The sequence below is a fragment of the Ranitomeya variabilis genome, chromosome 7, assembly GCF_051348905.1.
Source record: "Ranitomeya variabilis isolate aRanVar5 chromosome 7, aRanVar5.hap1, whole genome shotgun sequence".
NCBI lineage: Eukaryota > Metazoa > Chordata > Amphibia > Anura > Dendrobatidae > Ranitomeya > Ranitomeya variabilis.
This window is the reverse complement of record NC_135238.1, coordinates 159,123,636-159,142,357: the sequence shown is the minus strand read 5'-3', so window position 1 is coordinate 159,142,357 and position 18,722 is coordinate 159,123,636. Positions and strand designations below refer to the sequence as shown.

The 18,722-nt window shown below is 42.5% G+C and overlaps 1 protein-coding gene across 3 annotated transcripts in view; it reads left to right on the top strand.

Moving 5' to 3' along the window:
* Window positions 1–18,451, top strand: part of SATB2 (SATB homeobox 2) — a 238,710-nt gene extending 220,259 nt beyond the window's left edge. For 2 of the 3 annotated variants that reach the window (XM_077272134.1, XM_077272133.1), the window contains one exon: window positions 17,279–17,883. In XM_077272134.1, the coding sequence (XP_077128249.1) occupies window positions 17,279–17,740 (462 nt within the window). In that variant the 3' untranslated portion in view covers window positions 17,741–17,883. Of the gene's footprint in view, window positions 1–17,278 lie in introns of all 3 variants that reach the window. The other variant, XM_077272132.1, reaches the window with a different exon arrangement.
* Window positions 18,452–18,722: the final 271 nt, after the last annotated feature.

Sequence of the window (18,722 nt, the reverse complement as noted above, 5' to 3'; positions counted from 1 at the left end):
GCAAATGTCTAGAAAAATGGTTAGTAGTTGGTTAAACAGAAAGTATTCAGGTTGGAAATACATTATTATGGATACAAGGTACAAAAACTACTTGCTGTTTATTGAGAGTGTTATTTCCTCTCAATAAATGTGAAACCTCGGCTGCAGGTTATTCTAAAGAAACAAACTGCGCAGTATCCATCTACCTCAGGTCCACCACCGAGACTCGCCCCTGCTGCATGTGTCATCATGTCAGCATCACAGCAGCCAATCAATGAGCTAAGCAGTTTTGAGTGGCCAAGTTAAAGGTGCTCACATGAGGTTGTTACGTCATGCGAGTCCTGCACCCAATCAGTGCTGGCGACAGTATCCCCGTCTATGCATGTATCAGTAATCAAGAAGGAGTGAGAGCTGCGGCTGGCTGCTCGCTTCATCTTGGTTACTTATACGTCTGAAGGCCGGGGCAGTGACACCAACACTGATTGGTCGCAGCACTCATGTGACATAACAACCTCATGTGAGCCCCTTTAACTTGGCCGTTCCCTTCATCTTGGCGGGGCAGCGATGCCAGCGCTGATTGAGCACAAGGCTTGCATGACATTACAACCTCACATGAGCCCTGGGAACACAAGTGGTGACACCAGTGGAACAGCATCTGCACAGGAGGTGAGTATGGGTGTTTTTATTTCAACGAGGGCAAACATTCTGAGTGAGTAGGGGTTGTCCTAATAGTGGATAACCCCTTCAATGTTGATGTAGCATCCAGCTCATAGCCACAGCGCTCACTCATTGGCTGCAGTGCTGTCGTCATGATGTGAGCGCCACTGCCAAAGCCAGACATTGAAAGAAATGGCATGACTGGTGGATCTTGGGAAGGAGAATACATCACAGTTTGTTTCTTTAATATAACCTGCCGCCATGGATTAACACATATTTAAAGGGAAAAAACCCTTTAAGCTTGCCATAGACCTTAGGTTATATTTTTGGTCGATATTCAAAGGCACTTTTTGGGTGCTCAGTTGTAGGATATTACACCATAGCATAGATTGTAGAAACCACAGCACTACAGAAGGTCGTTGCAATTATAAAATACTAGATGGCAGCCCGATTCTAAAGAATCGGGAGTCTAGAATCCATATATACTTTATTTATTCAAATGTAAGAATAATACAATTAATAAATAATAGTAAGAAAGAACAAAAAATGGCTGCACTCACCAGCTCTTGACAATTCTTGACAGTACGGCACATTTCTGATTGGTCGCTCGCGGCAGGCGGCAACCAATCAGAAAAGTGCCGCGCACCACGAAGGCATATATCTTTGTCCACCCTGAGCGGGTGTAGGACGCTGGTGACGTCACTTATCTCCGGACATTATCTCCGGACAAAGCCACGGAAGTTGGCACAAATTGCCGGAAGTAGTATTCTAGGCAATTATATATTAGATTTTAATGTTATCACTGTTTACCTTTGACCGTTTATATTGTATTGTCCTGTCACCAGCCATGTGTACGATTATCGGCCGAAAGCCTCTCTGGAACCAATAATCACCCCATGTAAAGGTATCTTTATAAGTTAAAGATTCAGAATACTATGACTTTTATCATATCCTGAACAGTCAAGTTTTTATGAACCGTTAAGGTTTTCTGGTTGAAGTAAAAAAAACTCTGAGTGTTTACAGTTTGAAACCATAAAATGTTGAAAAATTATGTCATTCTTGAGTATATCACTCAATGGTGCTCATAAACGTGTCAAATTTGATCTATAATATACTTTAATATACGTTACTTTAATCTTTAATATACTTAAGAACAGGGCCCCAGACATCACACAGGGGGTCTGAAACACCGCACAGTGGTCCAAAATATCGCTGTGCTCTGCCTGGGGCCCCATATGCTGCCTGGGGCCCCTGTGCTCTGCCTGGGGCCCCATGTTCTGCCTGGGGCCCCTGTGCTCTGCCTGGGGCCACTGTGCTCTGCCTGGGGCCCCATATGCTGCCTGGGGCCCCTGTGCTCTGCCTGGGGTCCCATATGCTGCCTGGGGCCCCTGTGCTCTGCCTGGGGCCCCATGTTCTGCCTGGGGCCCCTGTGCTCTGCCTGGGGCCACTGTGCTCTGCCTGGGGCCCCATATGCTGCCTGGGGCCCCTGTGCTCTGCCTGGGGCCCCATAGGCTGCCTGGGGCCCCTGTGCTCTACCTGGGACCACTGTGCTCTGCCTGGGGCCCCATATGCTGCCTGGGGCCCCTGTGCTCTGCCTGGGGCCCCATATTCTGCCTGGGGCCACTGTGCTCTGCCTGGGGCCCCATAGGCTGCCTGGGGCCCCTGTGCTCTGCCTGGGACCACTGTGCTCTGCCTGGGGCCCCATATGCTGCCTGGGGCCCCTGTGCTCTGCCTGGGGCCACTGTGCTCTGCCTGGGGCCCCATATGCTGCCTGGGGCCCCTGTGCTCTGCCTGGGGCCCCATATGCTGCCTGGGGCCTCTGTGCTCTGCCTGGGGCCCCTGTGCTCTGCCTGGGGCCCCATGTTCTGCCTGGGGCCCCTGTGCTCTGCCTGGGGCCACTGTGCTCTGCCTGGGGCCACTGTGCTCTGCCTGGGGCCACTGTGCTCTGCCTGGGGCCCCTGTGCTCTGCCTGGGACCACTGTGCTCTGCCTGGGGCCCCATATGCTGCCTGGGGCCACTGTGCTCTGCCTGGGGCCCCATATGCTGCCTGGGGCCCCTGTGCTCTGCCTGGGGCCCCATATGCTGCCTGGGGCCCCATATGCTGCCTGGGGCCCCTGTGCTCTGCCTGGGGCCCCATGTTCTGCCTGGGGCCCCTGTGCTCTGCCTGGGGCCACTGTGCTCTGCCTGGGGCCCCATATGCTGCCTGGGGCCCCTGTGCTCTGCCTGGGGCCCCATATGCTGCCTGGGGCCCCTGTGCTCTGCCTGGGGCCCCATATGCTGCCTGGGGCCCCTGTGCTCTGCCTGGGGCCCCTGTGCTCTGCCTGGGGCCCCTGTGTTCTGCCTGGGGCCCCTGTGCTCTGCCTGGGGCCCCATATGCTGCCTGGGGCCCCATATGCTGCCTGGGGCCCCTGTGCTCTGCCTGGGGCCACTGTACTCTGCCTGGGGCCCCATATGCTGCCTGGGGCCCCTGTGCTCTGCCTGGGACCACTGTGCTCTGCCTGGGGCCCCATATGCTGCCTGGGGCCCCATATGCTGCCTGGGGCCCCTGTGCTCTGCCTGGGGCCCCTGTGCTCTGCCTGGGTGTAGGACACTGGTGACGTCATTTATCTCCGGACATTAGCTCCGGACATTAGCTCCGGACAAAGCCACGGAAGTTGGCACAAATTGCAGGAAGTAGTATTCTAGGCAATTATATATTAGATTATTTTTATTTTTAAGGAATCGTACATTTAATTTTCAATATACTTGAGATTCCAGTGTATTGGAAATTATTTTGTGCTGACCTATAATTAAAAATTCTTCTATAACTTCAACCACCTACTGGAGGGCCATACACAGCAGACTTATATCAGACAGATTTAGCTGTTTACGTCAGGACTGTTGTCCATCTGTTAAGTCAGGAAAAAGTGAGTGGGCACCTTGAATATCAATAAGCCCGATTTGATCTAAAAAAAGATAAGTATTGGGAAAGAAAAATAGGCAGCAGTGCTCGGCAGCAGTGTTCCATTAGATTAGATATTAGAAAAAGCTTTTTGACGGTGAGGGTGATCAATGAGTGGAACAGGCTGCCACACGAGGTGGTGAGTTCTCCTTCAATGGAAGTCTTCAAACAGAGGCTGGACAGGCGTCTGTCTGAGATAGTTTTGTGAATCCTGCTTTGAGCAGGGGGTTGGACACAATGACCCTGGAGGTCCCTTCCAACTCTACCATTCTATGATTCTATGATTCAATGCATAGCTTATATGTAACCTCTACCGGAGAAGATCTGATATGATCTTGGGTGGGGGTACCAGCATCACCTCCCCTCCAACTTCATATTGATTTATTTGCAGTATAGGTCACTAATATGTAACTCTCGGCAACCCTTTCAGTGTTAATAGCATTGATGTTTCGGGAGAATCATCCTTTCCATCAGTAGAGTTATTTTTTGTCTTATGGTTGTTTTATCTAGCTGAACTTGTTATGTATTCTCATTTCTGTTTTGATGATTAACTATTATTATTAAATCAAAACAATATCTTCTGTTATGAATCATGTCTTTGGAATCAGAATAACTTCATACTTGTACTTGTTCCCTAGAGACATAGGTTAACCAAATTAATTTCACCCCATCTTCTTGCTAAGATATTGAGTAAACTCTATGTGCCTTGTGAGTCTCATTTTGGAAATGGAAGAAAAGATTTCTCATCCAGCGGCTTTGGAAACGTTAATAAATCCACAATAAATAAAATCACGTCTAATACCATAACTGGTTTTCCTTGGCATAGGAACATTACAGGCCACATCACGATGCAAAATAGCTTCAGTCTGCAAAAGCATTGCTCCTATTTGCTAAATAAACTTGGCTTGGTAAAATTCCTATGTGTAAAGCCATTAATACAATCCTACTCGACAGAGTTTAATTAAATTGCCTCACCCCATAGTAAATATATTAGGATTTATCTGATATGTTTTCATTACCAGGAAAACTGCTACAACCATTTATATACACAGGGATTTTTGATACAATGGTAGTAGCTACATTGTCTTCACAATTAGATAGTTGGAGTACCGATTACAGGGAAAAGTTTCTAATAGTTTTGATAAGTTTGTTGATTTTTTCAGAGGCAGGACAAGGTCTCTTGGTGCCCGTGGCAGGGTTTTAGAACATACCCCTGAGGTTCCTGAAGCTCAATACGATGACTGTTAAATAGCCAAATGTAACTGTCTCTTGTCACACTAAAAAAGTGCTCATTCTGCCAGGGAACCTACAGCACTAAGGCTTGTGCAATTGACCTTATTTTCGGTCCAAGAGAGATCCGACAAAACATCGGATTGCACTCGGACCAATGTTATTCTATGTGGCTGTGCAAATGACCAATTTTTTCCTTAGACTAAATTGCAGCATTCCCGAGACGCCAATTTTCATGGACTGACACAACGGAGAAGATGGAGACATTTTTTATTCCATCTTCTTCACATCCGAGAAAATCTGATCACACTCTGATCATACGCTGATCAGAGTGTGATTAACATAATCTGACTGTTTTTTTCGGATAAGAGAAAATATGGTCGTGTGACCCTAGCTTTCCTTATCAGCAGCTCAGACACAGAGTTCAGTTGTTTGTACAAAGAAAAGTTTGGCAGAGTGTTTTATAGTCTGAATATTGTCCTTCCTTACTAGTGCCCCAATTCACCAACTCCTTATACTGCCCCTAATATTGGTCTAATTGATCATTACTACATCTGCAATGAAGGACATTACTAGCCATATTTGTGCTTGAATTTGAAATGCATTTCCTATACATCCCCAGTCTGTCACCAAATATCATACCTAGCATTTTCATATTTACATTATACTCTCATTAAGATAAACTAAAGGAGGCAGAAAGTCTAATGACAAAGCCGATCATGAAAATAATGAAGCATTAATTATAATGATTTATACGGCAGAGAGCTTTTTTTTCATTTAGGTCAGTGCCACAAGGGGTTGATCATGGTGACCGAGGAAAGCCATAACTTTTTAATTAAAAAAAAATGACAATTTTATTTTATTTTTTACCCCAAAACTGCAGATTTACAGTATTTGATTGGTACTGTGTGTGGCACATGAAGCCCCTATAATTCTGTCTTGTACATATCACACTCCGCAAGGTAAAGGATGCAGTTATCTATGAAAAAATATTTTCCTGCCTGTTTTGACGCTGTTTTTTTACGGCACTTCTATGACGGTGCAGGTACCTGCCACACTACCAGCATAGTGAATGAACTTGCTCTGTGCAGTGCTGTGGTGTATGTTGCCATTTCTAAATAAACATCGTTATTCATTCAGTCAGATCAGCATGGTTACATCTCTTTGCAGAAAATATTTCCTTTCATGTATCCCTGAGAAACCTTCCAGTGTATATGAGAAAGGCAGATAGATCAAATAATGCAAATTTCTGTCAGCATTAAGATTTGCATCCCCATTGTGCTGTTCTTAGCTGGACGATATTTGCATTGGTGATGAAGACTGGAGCAGAAGGAAATCGGTATTAATAGTTTATTGGCAGTTTAATGTCTTGGCACCTACCCTACCTATGAAATATAATAAACAGGGAGCTGAGTGATGCAGAGCCGCTCAATAACATTTTCAATCAAAACCTTTCAGCAGATTGCAGGGCGACCTTCCTGTAGGACCATTAGCCCTCCCCACTAAAAGGATGACTGTGCTTTAACTCACTATATGCCAGGGTGAACTGCAAGGTAATTACTGCCGGTCACTTAGGGTCAAAATGTCTAAAATAAAGATTGATTGTGATATATCAATTAGTATATTTTATTATATGGAAATTAGAATTCACAAGAACAGTCTTTCTAGTGAATCTGCACTTTCAAGTGAATATATATATATATATACAGTATATATATATACATACATATATATATATATATATATATATATATATATATATATATATATATATATATATATATATAGTACAGACCAAAAGTTTGGACACACCTTCTCATTTAAAGATTTTTCTGTATTTTCTTGACTATGAAAATTGCACATTCACACTGAAGGCATCAAAACTATGAAGTAACACATGTGGAATTATATACTTAACAAAAAAGTGTGAAACAGCTGAGATTATGTCTTATATTCTAGGTTCTTCAAAGTAGCCACCTTTTGCTTTGATGACTGCTTTGCACACTCTTGGCATTCTCTTGATGAGCTTCAAGAGGTAGTCACCGGAAATGGTCTTCCAACAATCTTGACGGAGTTCCCAGAGATGCGTAGCACTTGTTAGCCCTTTCGCCTTCACTCTGCGGTCCAGCTCACCCCAAACCATCTCCATTGGATTCAGGTCTGGTGACTGTGGAGGCCAGGTCATCTGGCTTAGCACCCCATCACTATCCTTCTTGGTCAAATAGCCCTTACACAGCCTGGAGGTGTGTTTGGGGTCATTGTCCTGTTGAAAAATAAATGATGGTCCAACTAAATGCAAACCGGATGGAATAGCATGCCGCTGCAAGATGCTGTGTTAGCCATGCTGGTTCAGTATGCCTTCAATTTTGAATAAATCCCCAACAGTGTCACCAGCAAAGCACCCCCACACCATCACAAAGCAGTCATCAAAGCAAAAGGTTGCTAATTTGAAGAACCTAGAATAAAATACATATTTTCAGTTCTTTCACACTTTTTTGTTAAATACATAATTCCACATGTCTAAATTCATAGTTTTGATGTCTTCAGTGTGAATTTACAATTTTCAAATTCATGAAAATGCAGAAAATCTTTAAATGAGAAGGTGTGTCCAAACTTTTGGTCTGGACTTTTATTCGTGACGGATTTAGATGGATGGCCTCACGTTTCATCTGTGGTTCGCCGGATCTGTCAAAAATTGTCTGTTCGGCAGCCGGAGACAACGGACAGAGTAACGTTTTTGGTGTCCGTCGAAAAAACGGACAGCGATGGATCCGTCGCCGTCTGTTGTTTGCTATAATGGAAACGTACGGCGCCGGATCAGTCAAATGACGGGATCCAGCGATGGACTATTTTAAACTGAGCATGCTCCAATTTTTTTAGGAACCAATTAGCTGGATCAGCTAGTCGGATCGGGTGAAAAACGGGATCTGTCGCATCAGTTTTTCACAGTCTGCGACGGATCTGTTTTTTTCAACATTCAACCGATTGCAGCTGATGGCAAAAAACTGATGTGTGAAAGGAGCCTTACTCCACCACACTCCTTAATTAAGAATGAAGCCTTAATGTTATAACAATATGTCACAGTCACTTTAAAAAAGTGTCAGAAGTGCTTGGCAGAGTGCTTTCCTACTTGTTAGCTGAAGACTAGAGATGAGCGAATATCGTCAGATCCCTCCTTATTCAGCTCACTAATAGAGCTAACCAAATAGCTGCAGCGGGAACCCAGAGGTCTGGAGCGCTCACGATAATCAGTTGTCAGGCGCCGCAGCTGCATGTGTCGTGGCTCTATGACAGTCACAACACACAGGCTCTCCATACATGTGTTGTGACTGTCACAACCGCAACACATGCAGCTGCAGCACCTGATTATCATGAGCGATCCAGGCATCTGGGCTCCCGCTGCAATTCAGAAACCTCCATTAGCGAGCTGAATAAGGAGGGATCTGACGATATTTGCTCATGTCTACTGAAGACAAGTTTAAAGAGTTTCAATGGAGCCAGTCTTCAGCTTCTGAGGAGAGCTGCACTCCTCTGAGCACTTCTGCCCCTCAGTTTTAGATATTAGTAGTGGTCAAAGCTCCCAAGACCCACACAAATCAAAATATCGGAAATGTCTCTTTGACTTATCAAAACTTCTGTGAAAGTACAACTCCACTTTTAAGAAGTTTTTCATTATATTTTTGAAAATGTTCAAAGAGATGGGTTTCTTATCAAATAAAAAACAACAGTTACTTACCAATCACCCACTTCTGCATCGCCGCTGTTTGAGTGATATACCCGAGATCAGAAGCAAAGAAGTCCGATTCATTGTGTCAACCTGACCACTGAGGCCTATGACTGACTGCAGGTGACTGATAGACAGGACATCATGCCTCCGGAATTGACCACATCCTGCAAATCAGTCATCTGACCCTGCAGCCAATCAGTGTCCTTACAGGTCAGGTGACTAAATTGATAGGACCTAATCAATTATGGTCTTACGTATAGAGCAGCAGGGACCAGATTGGAAATTAACACTTTTTTGTTTTTCTAGCAATCCGTTCCCTCTGTGCAGCTTGAAAAAAAGTTATGGAAAAGCCCTTTAAGAGTCTGCTAAAAGTCACTTATCATAAATCAATGCTGTATTAATTGTTAGCAGTTGTCATATCGTCTCAATCTCTAGAAAGTGAATATTATAGCTTGAGCAGTGACCAAAACAGACTTTTTAGAAAGGGTTAATGCACATCAAGTGCCAATAGTGTGGTTTGTGTTTAGCCTCCGTAATTTCTGCATTTAGTTTTTCTAATTTCTCCACCGTGTACCTAGATTACATCTAGATAAGCTACAAAGGCATTCAGGAAGCAATGGGGGCAGGTTGTGGTGCTGTCTCCACTGAGAAACAGCTGCTTGCAGGGTGAATGCAAGAACAAGGGGAATGCCTGAGATTGAACGACTTACAATCTTTTAAGGTCGAATCTTTTCTTTGCGTTAGTTTGAAACAAAGGGCAAAATGGGCAAATGCAGGATTCTGTGTTCGTGACCCTTGTGGCCTCAGTTCCCCATGTCTTCCAGAAATGTCAAAGACGCAGAAATGCTTTCTTAAGAAATTCTACAGTTTTGCATGTGTAAACTGTATTATACTACAGAAGGCTATATTTGTACACTTTGCTCGTGTCATTCTGGCTTTAGTCTAAAACTATGTTCCCATGAGCAAATAACATGCTTAGAATGATTTTGATGACTTTACCAATTCAGTGACCATTTTAAAACATATTTTTAGTGAAAGGGCTTATTACGGGATTGAGGTCCTCCGCAGATTTTAGGAATTATTCTCCATGTTACAGAGTTCATATCAGTGCCCTCAATTATCAACTTGTAGTGGGTTTTTTTAGGGGGGGAGGGAAGGAAAGTCATCAGGTCACCACTGGTCACTTGTATGATTATGGTGTGTGAAAACTACCAGCGTGGCATTGAAAAGTCCAGGACAGCTCCTTGCATACCCAAGACGCCTAATGACAGGATTCAGGATGTCCCAGTAGACCAGCCAGACTATATGTGTTACAGTGCGGGCAGCGGGAGCAAAACATTTTAACCAGAGGCCACACTTATATGATTGACTTCTACCGCATAAATGACAGGCTGTGATACTTGTGATTCTCCAATGTAATCTTCTTTCTTAAATATGCTGTACACATCTGAAAGGCAGAGATCTGGCATCACATCAGATGCATCATTGTTTGCCCCTTAATCTTCTAAATCAGTAAATTGGACCTGTGGTGGAACTTCAAATCCTGGCTAACACAATTAATATTATATTTTACTATTTTATCTTCATTTGGAACAAATTTTAATTTACTATTCTAGCTCTGTATTTAGATAACTTGACCAAGGCAGAATGGCATGTCAGTAGTCGTCTGCCTCCAAACATAGGACACATGCACCATAAGCCCTCCAGTTACACTATGGTGTACCAAATAGCTTTCTACTAGTGTTGAGCGATACCGTCCGATACTTGAAAGTATCGGTATCGGAAAGTATCGGCCGATACCGGCAAAGTATCGGATCTAATCCGATACCGATACCCGATACCAATACAAGTCAATGGGACTCATGTATCGGACGGTATCCCTGATGGTTCCCAGGGTCTGAAGGAGAGGAAACTCTCCTTCAGGCCCTGGGAACCATATTAATGTGTAAAATAAAGAATTAAAATAAAAAATATTGCTATACTCACCTCTCCGACGCAGCCTGCACCTTACCGAGGGAACCGGCAGCGTTGTTTGCTTAAAATTCACGCTTTTCCTTCCTTCCGTGACGTCACGGCTTCTGATTGGTCGCGTGCCGCCCATGTGGCCGCGACGCAACCAATCACAGCAAGCCGTGACGTAATTTTAGGTCCTTCAGTATTTTAAAATTACGTTCCGGCGTTGTGATTGGTCGCGTCGCGGTCACATGGGCGACACGACCAATCACAAGCCGTGACGTCACGGGAGGCAGGAGACGCGCGCATTTTAAAATGCGCGCGTGTCCAGCCTCCCGTGACGTCACGGCTTGTGATTGGTCGCGCCGCCCATGTGGCCGCGACGCAACCAATCACAGCAAGCCGTGACGTAATTTCAGGTCCTTCAGGATTTTAAATTACGTTCCGGCGTTGTGATTGGTCGCGTCGCGGTCACATGGGCGACGCGACCAATCACAAGCCGTGACGTCACGGGAGGCTGGACACGCGCGCATTTTAAAATGCGCGCGTCTCCTGCCTCCCGTGACGTCACGGCTTGTGATTGGTCGCGTCGCCCATGTGACCGCGACGCGACCAATCACAACGCCGGAACGTAATTTTAAAATACTGAAGGACCTAAAATTACGTCACGGCTTGCTGTGATTGGTTGCGTCGCGGCCACATGGGCGGCACGCGACCAATCAGAAGCCGTGACGTCACGGAAGGAAGGAAAAGCGCGAATTTTAAGCAAAGAACGCTGCCGGTTCCCTCGGTAAGGTGCAGGCTGCGTCGGAGAGGTGAGTATAGCAATATTTTTTATTTTAATTCTTTCTTTTACACATTAATGTTGTTTCGATACCGATACCCGATACCACAAAAGTATCGGATCTCGGTATCGGAATTCCGATACCCGCAAGTATCGGCCGATACCCGATACTTGCGGTATCGGAATGCTCAACACTACTTTCTACACAAATAAACGTGACTTAAGTTAGGGTAATAGAGAAGTATAGTGATCACTTGAATGAAATAAGGAGAGAGGTTCTCATGTTGTTTACTGCTCTAATTTTGTTAATGTATTTCCTTAGCCTACTACTGCAGGGTCAGAATGGTCTACAGGAGAATGCGAGGATCCTCCTAGGAGTCCAGAGAGGCGGGCACGTAATACATCAGCCTAAGGGCTCGTGAACATGACCGTATTTTCAGCCCGAGCGCAATCTGACAAAACATTCTGTCACAGCTGGACCAATGTAATTCTATGGGGCCATGCACGTCTCCGATTTTTTCCTCTAACCGGACAAAAATCGATAATCAGATCGCACTCAGCCAAGCAAGTCATTGAGTCCGTGGAAACCATCGGACTGCACTAAAAAAAATATATGAGCCCTTTTTTAAAACCATCAATGGTTCCCTCTGTGACCAGCTCTTTAGATGGACTATTCCGCAGAATAATTCTTATGGTAAAGAAAACCTGTCTCCTCTGGAGATTGAACCTCTCATTTTCCAGGGAATTCTTTCTTGTTTACTATTCCTTATGCTAGATTTTACCCAGATTTTATCTCTCCATGTGACTCATTTGCTCTTAGCCATGTCTTGTCCTTATATTAATTAATAAAGATCATACTTTTTTAACTAAATTTTTGTCCATCAACCCATCTGCTCTACAGGAGTTGTGTTTTATGGAGGTACCAGTAGCCACCTAGAACTTTTGGCACTTTATACTAGTTATATTTTTTACATTATTACGTCAACCATCTTATGCACTGGCGGACACAAACAAGGGCCCCTGTGCAAGAATAGCATATGGTCCCATTGGAGCCCAATAGCCCTGCCATAGTGGCAGGGCAGCACGGTGGCTCAGTGGTTAGCACTGCTGCTTTGCAGAGTTGAGGTCCTGGGTTTAAATCCCACCAAGGAATTTGTATGTTCTCCCCGTGTTTGCGTGGGTTTCTCCTGGGTTTTTCAGTTTCCTCCCACACTACAAAGGTTCCCTGATAGGGAATTTAGATTGTGAACCCCAATGGGGGCAGTGATGATAATGTATGTAAACTGCTGTGGAATGAGACAGCACTATATAAGCAATGCATAATGAATAATGCACAATTCCACCTGCTTTGGAACATTAGTTTGGGGATTTCACAGTTGTGCTTGCAATTGTGGTTAGTAATGCAATGATCCCAAGTGATATAGGTCCAGTACATCAGAGGTGTCAAACTGCATTCCTCGAGGGCCGCCAACAGGTCATGTTTTCAGGATTTCCTTAGCATTCCACAAGGTGCTGGAATCATTCTGTGCAGGTGATTAAATTATCACCTGTGCAATACAAGGAAATCCTGAAAACATGACCTGTTGGCGGCCCTCGAGGAATGCAGTTTGACACCTCTGCAGTACAGGATCTACTTTATAAAACTTAGGCTACTTTCACACTTGCGTTTTGTGCTGTACGTCGTTGTGCAGCAAAATGATGTATCGACGGACGTCATGAAAATAGGGAAAAACGTGTGTCACGCATCCAGTGTAATGATGGATGTGTCGTCCTCAAATTCCAGGAATTAAATGTCCGGGGACGAGAGAGAGAGAGAGAGAACACTTTTTTCTGGATTTGAAAATCCTTCCGGGCATGCTCAGAGGGGAAAAATGGGATCCGTCGCTGGATTCCTGTGTGTGACGGTCAGCGACGGATCCTGCGTCCATAGGCTTCCATTATAGCTGATGGCGGGCAGCGCAGGATGCGTCGCTGACCGATTTTCCGACGTGCAGAAAAAACATTCCTATGAACGTTTTCTCCGCACAATGGACCGCTATTTTCCAACGGATCCAGTGTACGACGGATGAAACGGATGGCCATCCGTCGCAATACAAGTCTATGGGAAAATGCAGGATCCTGCAAATTTTTTTTTTGCATTCTCAAAAATCGATGGATTGTGACGGAAGCTAAAAAACGCAAGTGTGAAAGTAGCCTTAATCACAGGAAGGTGATGCTTTCCATAACTTTTTCTGCAGTTTAAGCCTAATTGCTATGGCATAACACAGATTTATCATGTTTGGTTCGCTTTTAACCCCTAGTAAACACTAATAGCGATCTATCCTGACACCATCTCCATTTCATAAAAAACTTGTTGGAAAGCAATTATTAACCAGAATTGTGTTATAACAATATACCAGTTGCCATGAGCAATATATAGAATATTAAAGGAAAAGTAGACCTAGGGCTGGATAAAATTGAACACATATTTCCATGTCTGACTTCCTACCATTTTGCACGCTGCTATTGATTTTCTCTGACACGCTCTTTTTATATTGAAGAAGGTGGTTTTATTTTCTTCCCTCTGATAGAACCCGCAAGGAGAAATAGTAACGAAAAAAGAATAGCAAAGTAATATTAAACCTGCCTGAAGTAAAAATGTAATGTAACACCTGTACTCAACAATTTCTGCTTGTAAATATATATATATATACTTCTATTTAATAATACACAGACTCTCAGGGGTATTTGACCTCCAAAGTTAGAGAATCGCCCCGATTAACCAAGCTCTTACATGGATTTTTCAACTTTCTTCACTGCAGCGATAGACGTAAAGTTTGTTATGATTGTTTGTGTTCCAACTGTTATGTTTTAATTAAAAGAGACTCTTCTAAGCACCGATGGAGGTTCATATACCATATCTGCCATAAGGTATGGCTACTACATGTGAGCTTGGCTCATTTACTTCTAGAACAAAAGCAATATAGCTAAATGGAAGTTTTGAAGACAGACTAGAACTATCTATACCTGTGCACTGTCAGTAGCGTATAATGCTTGGTTATCTTTAAGGAGGTTTTCCAAGGTGTCAGTCAACAAAAATGAGAAAATAGTATAAAGTAGCAAAAGAAACAGTACTCACCTGATGAATCTTTTGGCACCCTAATTATGACACTCTTGAGGTCCCCCAACCTCTACTTAGATCCCTGCAACATGTTGTCTGCCATTGTGACCACTGCAGGCAGTCATTGGGCGTTAGAAGTTTTGTGCCATACACTTCAGCCTCACTCCTGAGGCCAGCGATTGGCTGCAGCAGTAACTATCTAGACAGAAGCTGACAGGGACCCATGGATTAGTGGCACTCAAGCAGTGCGGAATTTATTAGGTGCTTATTAGTATGTTGCTTATTTTATGCCATTTTCTTTCTATTAAGGCTCCAATTTTCTTGACGAGTGTAAGCTGTGGTTTTCACGGATAACATTCGTACATATGACATGTTATGGAGATGCGCATATGTCTGATTTTTTCATAGGACTAAGTGATCAGCGGAAAAATATTGGAAACATGTCGATTTTGATCCGAGTGTTGGATCAAAATTTTCAATATCAGTCCATGAAAAAAACTCTGACTGATTTTCGCCAACTCACAGAATGGAGAAGGTGGAGAAACTATTTTTTTCTCCACATCTGAGAAAAAGTGACAACATTCTGATCAAACCCCAAATTTTTGGGGGCTTGTGTAAAAACTGGCATAACTTGATGATAAAATAAAGTCCACTATAGATATGCATATTTTATTTTGCATTTATATATAACCACACATTTGTCAAATGTTCTGTCCTACCCATATAAATATGATGTATGTGAAATGTATGTAAAATATTAAACACTATCCTATAACTTATTTTTTTTAATGCCTGGACAATCCCTTTAAGATTGTTCAAAGTACTGCATTTCTTCAATCCATAAAGCATGCAGCCTGAAAGTAAAACCATTATGTGGCTTTAGATCCATTATACATAAAAACAACAACAGATTGTGATTCCTGTTTTTATTGAGGGTGGCATATTTCCCCAGACGACCACCATGACGTGTGTCAATGTAGACAAAATCTTTTCGGGAATGGCCATTTATGATTGATGTCTAGCCAAAACCAAGTACAATTTAGGACTCACAAAACTAAAAGCTTTCCAGACATTGGTTTTGCTGGACACGCACATTCTTGGTCACCTGAACTGTACTCATATGCTCCCGTCGGAAACAATGGGAAATGTCTCGGAGGGATTGGTCACACAATGTGTCAGTAACCCCTTCAAGCTCCTTTTTAATTCCTTGTCTGATAGAAAAATACCACTAAACTAGTGCTTATTACATGTAATCCAGATCACTGCCATAATGATACACTGCATTATATACTTTCTTAAACTCGTTCATTCAATATCTCACTTCCTTCCCTGCAGGCAGTGACCATTATATTTTACACATGGGTTCCAGCTGGTTTCCATTCTCCCCTTCAAAACATATTTGAACACACAGAGATTGAAGGCGAGACGCTTTATCTAATGTAGTCAACTTTTAGCAAACAAGCCGATACTCTTTCCTACTCACATGTTTTATTAATAGTGGTTGATTATATCAGGGAATGAGTACAATACTTCTTTGGCGAGTAGGGTTTTACGTGCTGTGCTCTACTGGAATGTCTCAGTTCTTAAACAGTAGTTTAGAAAAAAGCAATTAGCTCTACAAGGTACTAACGAAGGAAGTATGTAAATAGATAAAACGTGCCTATATACCATATACATATATGCACACACACATATATATATATAAATATATATCACACAGTCCTGATGTCCAATAACATCAGTAAAACAAAGAGATCCAAAAGAATAGAATACAATAATTTTATTAATGCTCGATTAAAAGCAATAAATATACCAAAGAATAAAAGTAGCGGAGTGCCTCACAATGGAGATGCCACAAGTTCAAATGAAGTAGAAGAATAATTGATAATAAATCTAAATAGTTAAACGTTATAATATAAGGTAATAATGCATAAATAAGGGTTATCTTCACAAGCATGTAATATGATGGACAATATATTTGACTCAGGGCATGAAAAGTCACTACTAATTAGAGCCAACAGTAAACCACCTATGACCTGGTTTGTCTCCACCACTTCTAAGCTGATACCTAACCATATATAAGGGTATATTCAAAGTGTTTTTACCTTGAGTGTAGCTGAGTGGTGTCCCCACACCCCGACGCGCGTAGATAATATGAGATAGATAAATAGTTCAAAACCAAAAGATAGATAGATAGATAGACAGATAGATAGCTAAAAGATATATAGATTATCATGTGGCCCATGGCAGTGCTACAATTATAAAAAAAGTAAAAAAAAAATACATACCAACGTGACCTCTGCCGCTCTTCAGTACTGCTCCAAGTGTTCTCTGCCAGTCTTCTGACCATCTTTTCCGGCAGATGGCATCAAGTCATCACTGAAGCCAATCAGGGATCACGGATTTGTAGCAGTGATCACATTCTGTCTGAGTCAGAAAAAAACAGTTGTGCCGTCAACAGAGGAAACCAGGAGACCAGTAGAAGACATCGGCAGCAGTTTAGAGGAGATGCCTATTTTTAAAAAGTTTTTTTTTTTAAATAGCAGACAATCCCTGTAAGATATATAGGGCCTTTAAATCAGCTATATTTTTTGTCAATTTATGGTGTAAATTATATTAAATCCATAAAGGTAAATGTATTGCCGTGCCCCATGCTCTCATGCTAGGATAATAGGCTAAGTCAGCATTGAAACAGTAAATAAAAAAAAAATTGAGAAATTTATGGCCACAATTATAATGCAGGACCCTTCATAGATGTCGCCTTAAGGGTTTATAAGTATCTTTGATTTTAGATGCATGTATTGAGAAAAATTAATAGAACTGTCTAGAATTTGAAGTGTATAAAACCATGTTGTCATCTAATTACATATGAGCATTAAAGTTTAAAATGATATTTTCTTTTAACAGGTACTACTGGGACAACAAGCCCAGCAAGCCAAAGAGAGCTCCCCTCCAAAAGAAGAGACCCCGCCAGTCCCACCTCCATCAGAGGACAGCTGTACCAAAAAGCCAAGGTCTCGAACCAAAATCTCATTAGAAGCACTAGGCATCCTACAGAGCTTCATCCATGATGTTGGCCTTTACCCTGACCAGGAAGCCATCCACACACTGTCAGCTCAACTAGATCTGCCTAAGCACACCATTATCAAATTTTTTCAGAACCAGCGTTACCACGTCAAACACCATGGAATACTCAAAGAGCATCTGGGCATTGCGGTGGATGTGGCAGAATACAAAGATGACGAGCTTCTGACGGAATCGGAGGAGAACGATAGCGAAGAAAGCATGGAGGAAATGTATACAGTAGTACAGAGTGACGAAAGCAGCGTCAATGCCAAGGCTAACTTATCCGACGTGGATCAGAGATAATAAACCCTACCGCCAACAATAAAAACAACAGCAATACAGTTGTGCAAAGGAAAATCACTTTTATTACTTGTAACGTTCTGCAGTGAGAGTGGGGAACACAGAGTTTTTGGCATTGCTCTCTTGAAAATTTGCCTTGACACTTGAGTGTACTGACATCTGACTGGAAGAGAACTAGTAAAAGAACTATATCTTCAATCATCTTGCACTTACAGTGATGATTTAAGTAAATTACAGGACCTCAAGATTGATAAAATCAATGAAGGAAAGTATTTATATATCTATGTATACATATATGTATATTTATATATGCGTATGTGTATATACATGCATATAGGTGTGTTCCCATGTGGTGCGCATACTAGACGTATAGTATGTCTACACGCACATGCACACGTACTGATGATGCATGGGAAGCAAACATTTCATTCCTAAAACAGACTGTGAAATGAATTCCTATCAGAAAAGACTGGGCTATGTACCACTTTGCAGTGAGAAGCTTTAGGTTTCCTCCTTAACAGACTACCTGCTCTCATGGAGTGTTTTTTTTTTTTTCATGTTTCTTTTATTTTTCTTGTGTTTATTCTTGATTTATGTTTTTTTTTTCTTAGTCTCTGCTTTTGTTCTGGCCGCATGGTGGATAACTTTTATTTAAAGGTATGTGTTTGGAAGTAAAACTTTAAAAATGCAATAAAAATATATAATATTACAAAAGCATCCAAAAGTTGTTACTGCCTAAACATCAGCGACAGTGGTATAAGACGTTTTTCTGTTCTGTAAGCAGTACTGGTGGAGCTGTTCTGTTCTCTGTCATTGAAGTGATGAAATTACCGTAATAGTAAAATGACACTTGATATCCTTCACTTTCTCTTAAAAGTATTAATTTTACTTATTTTTACACCTACAAATACTTTATTTAAAGGGACTTTATCACTATAGTATAAGGGTATGCGCATGTTTTGAAATTGTCAGCACTTTGGATGTA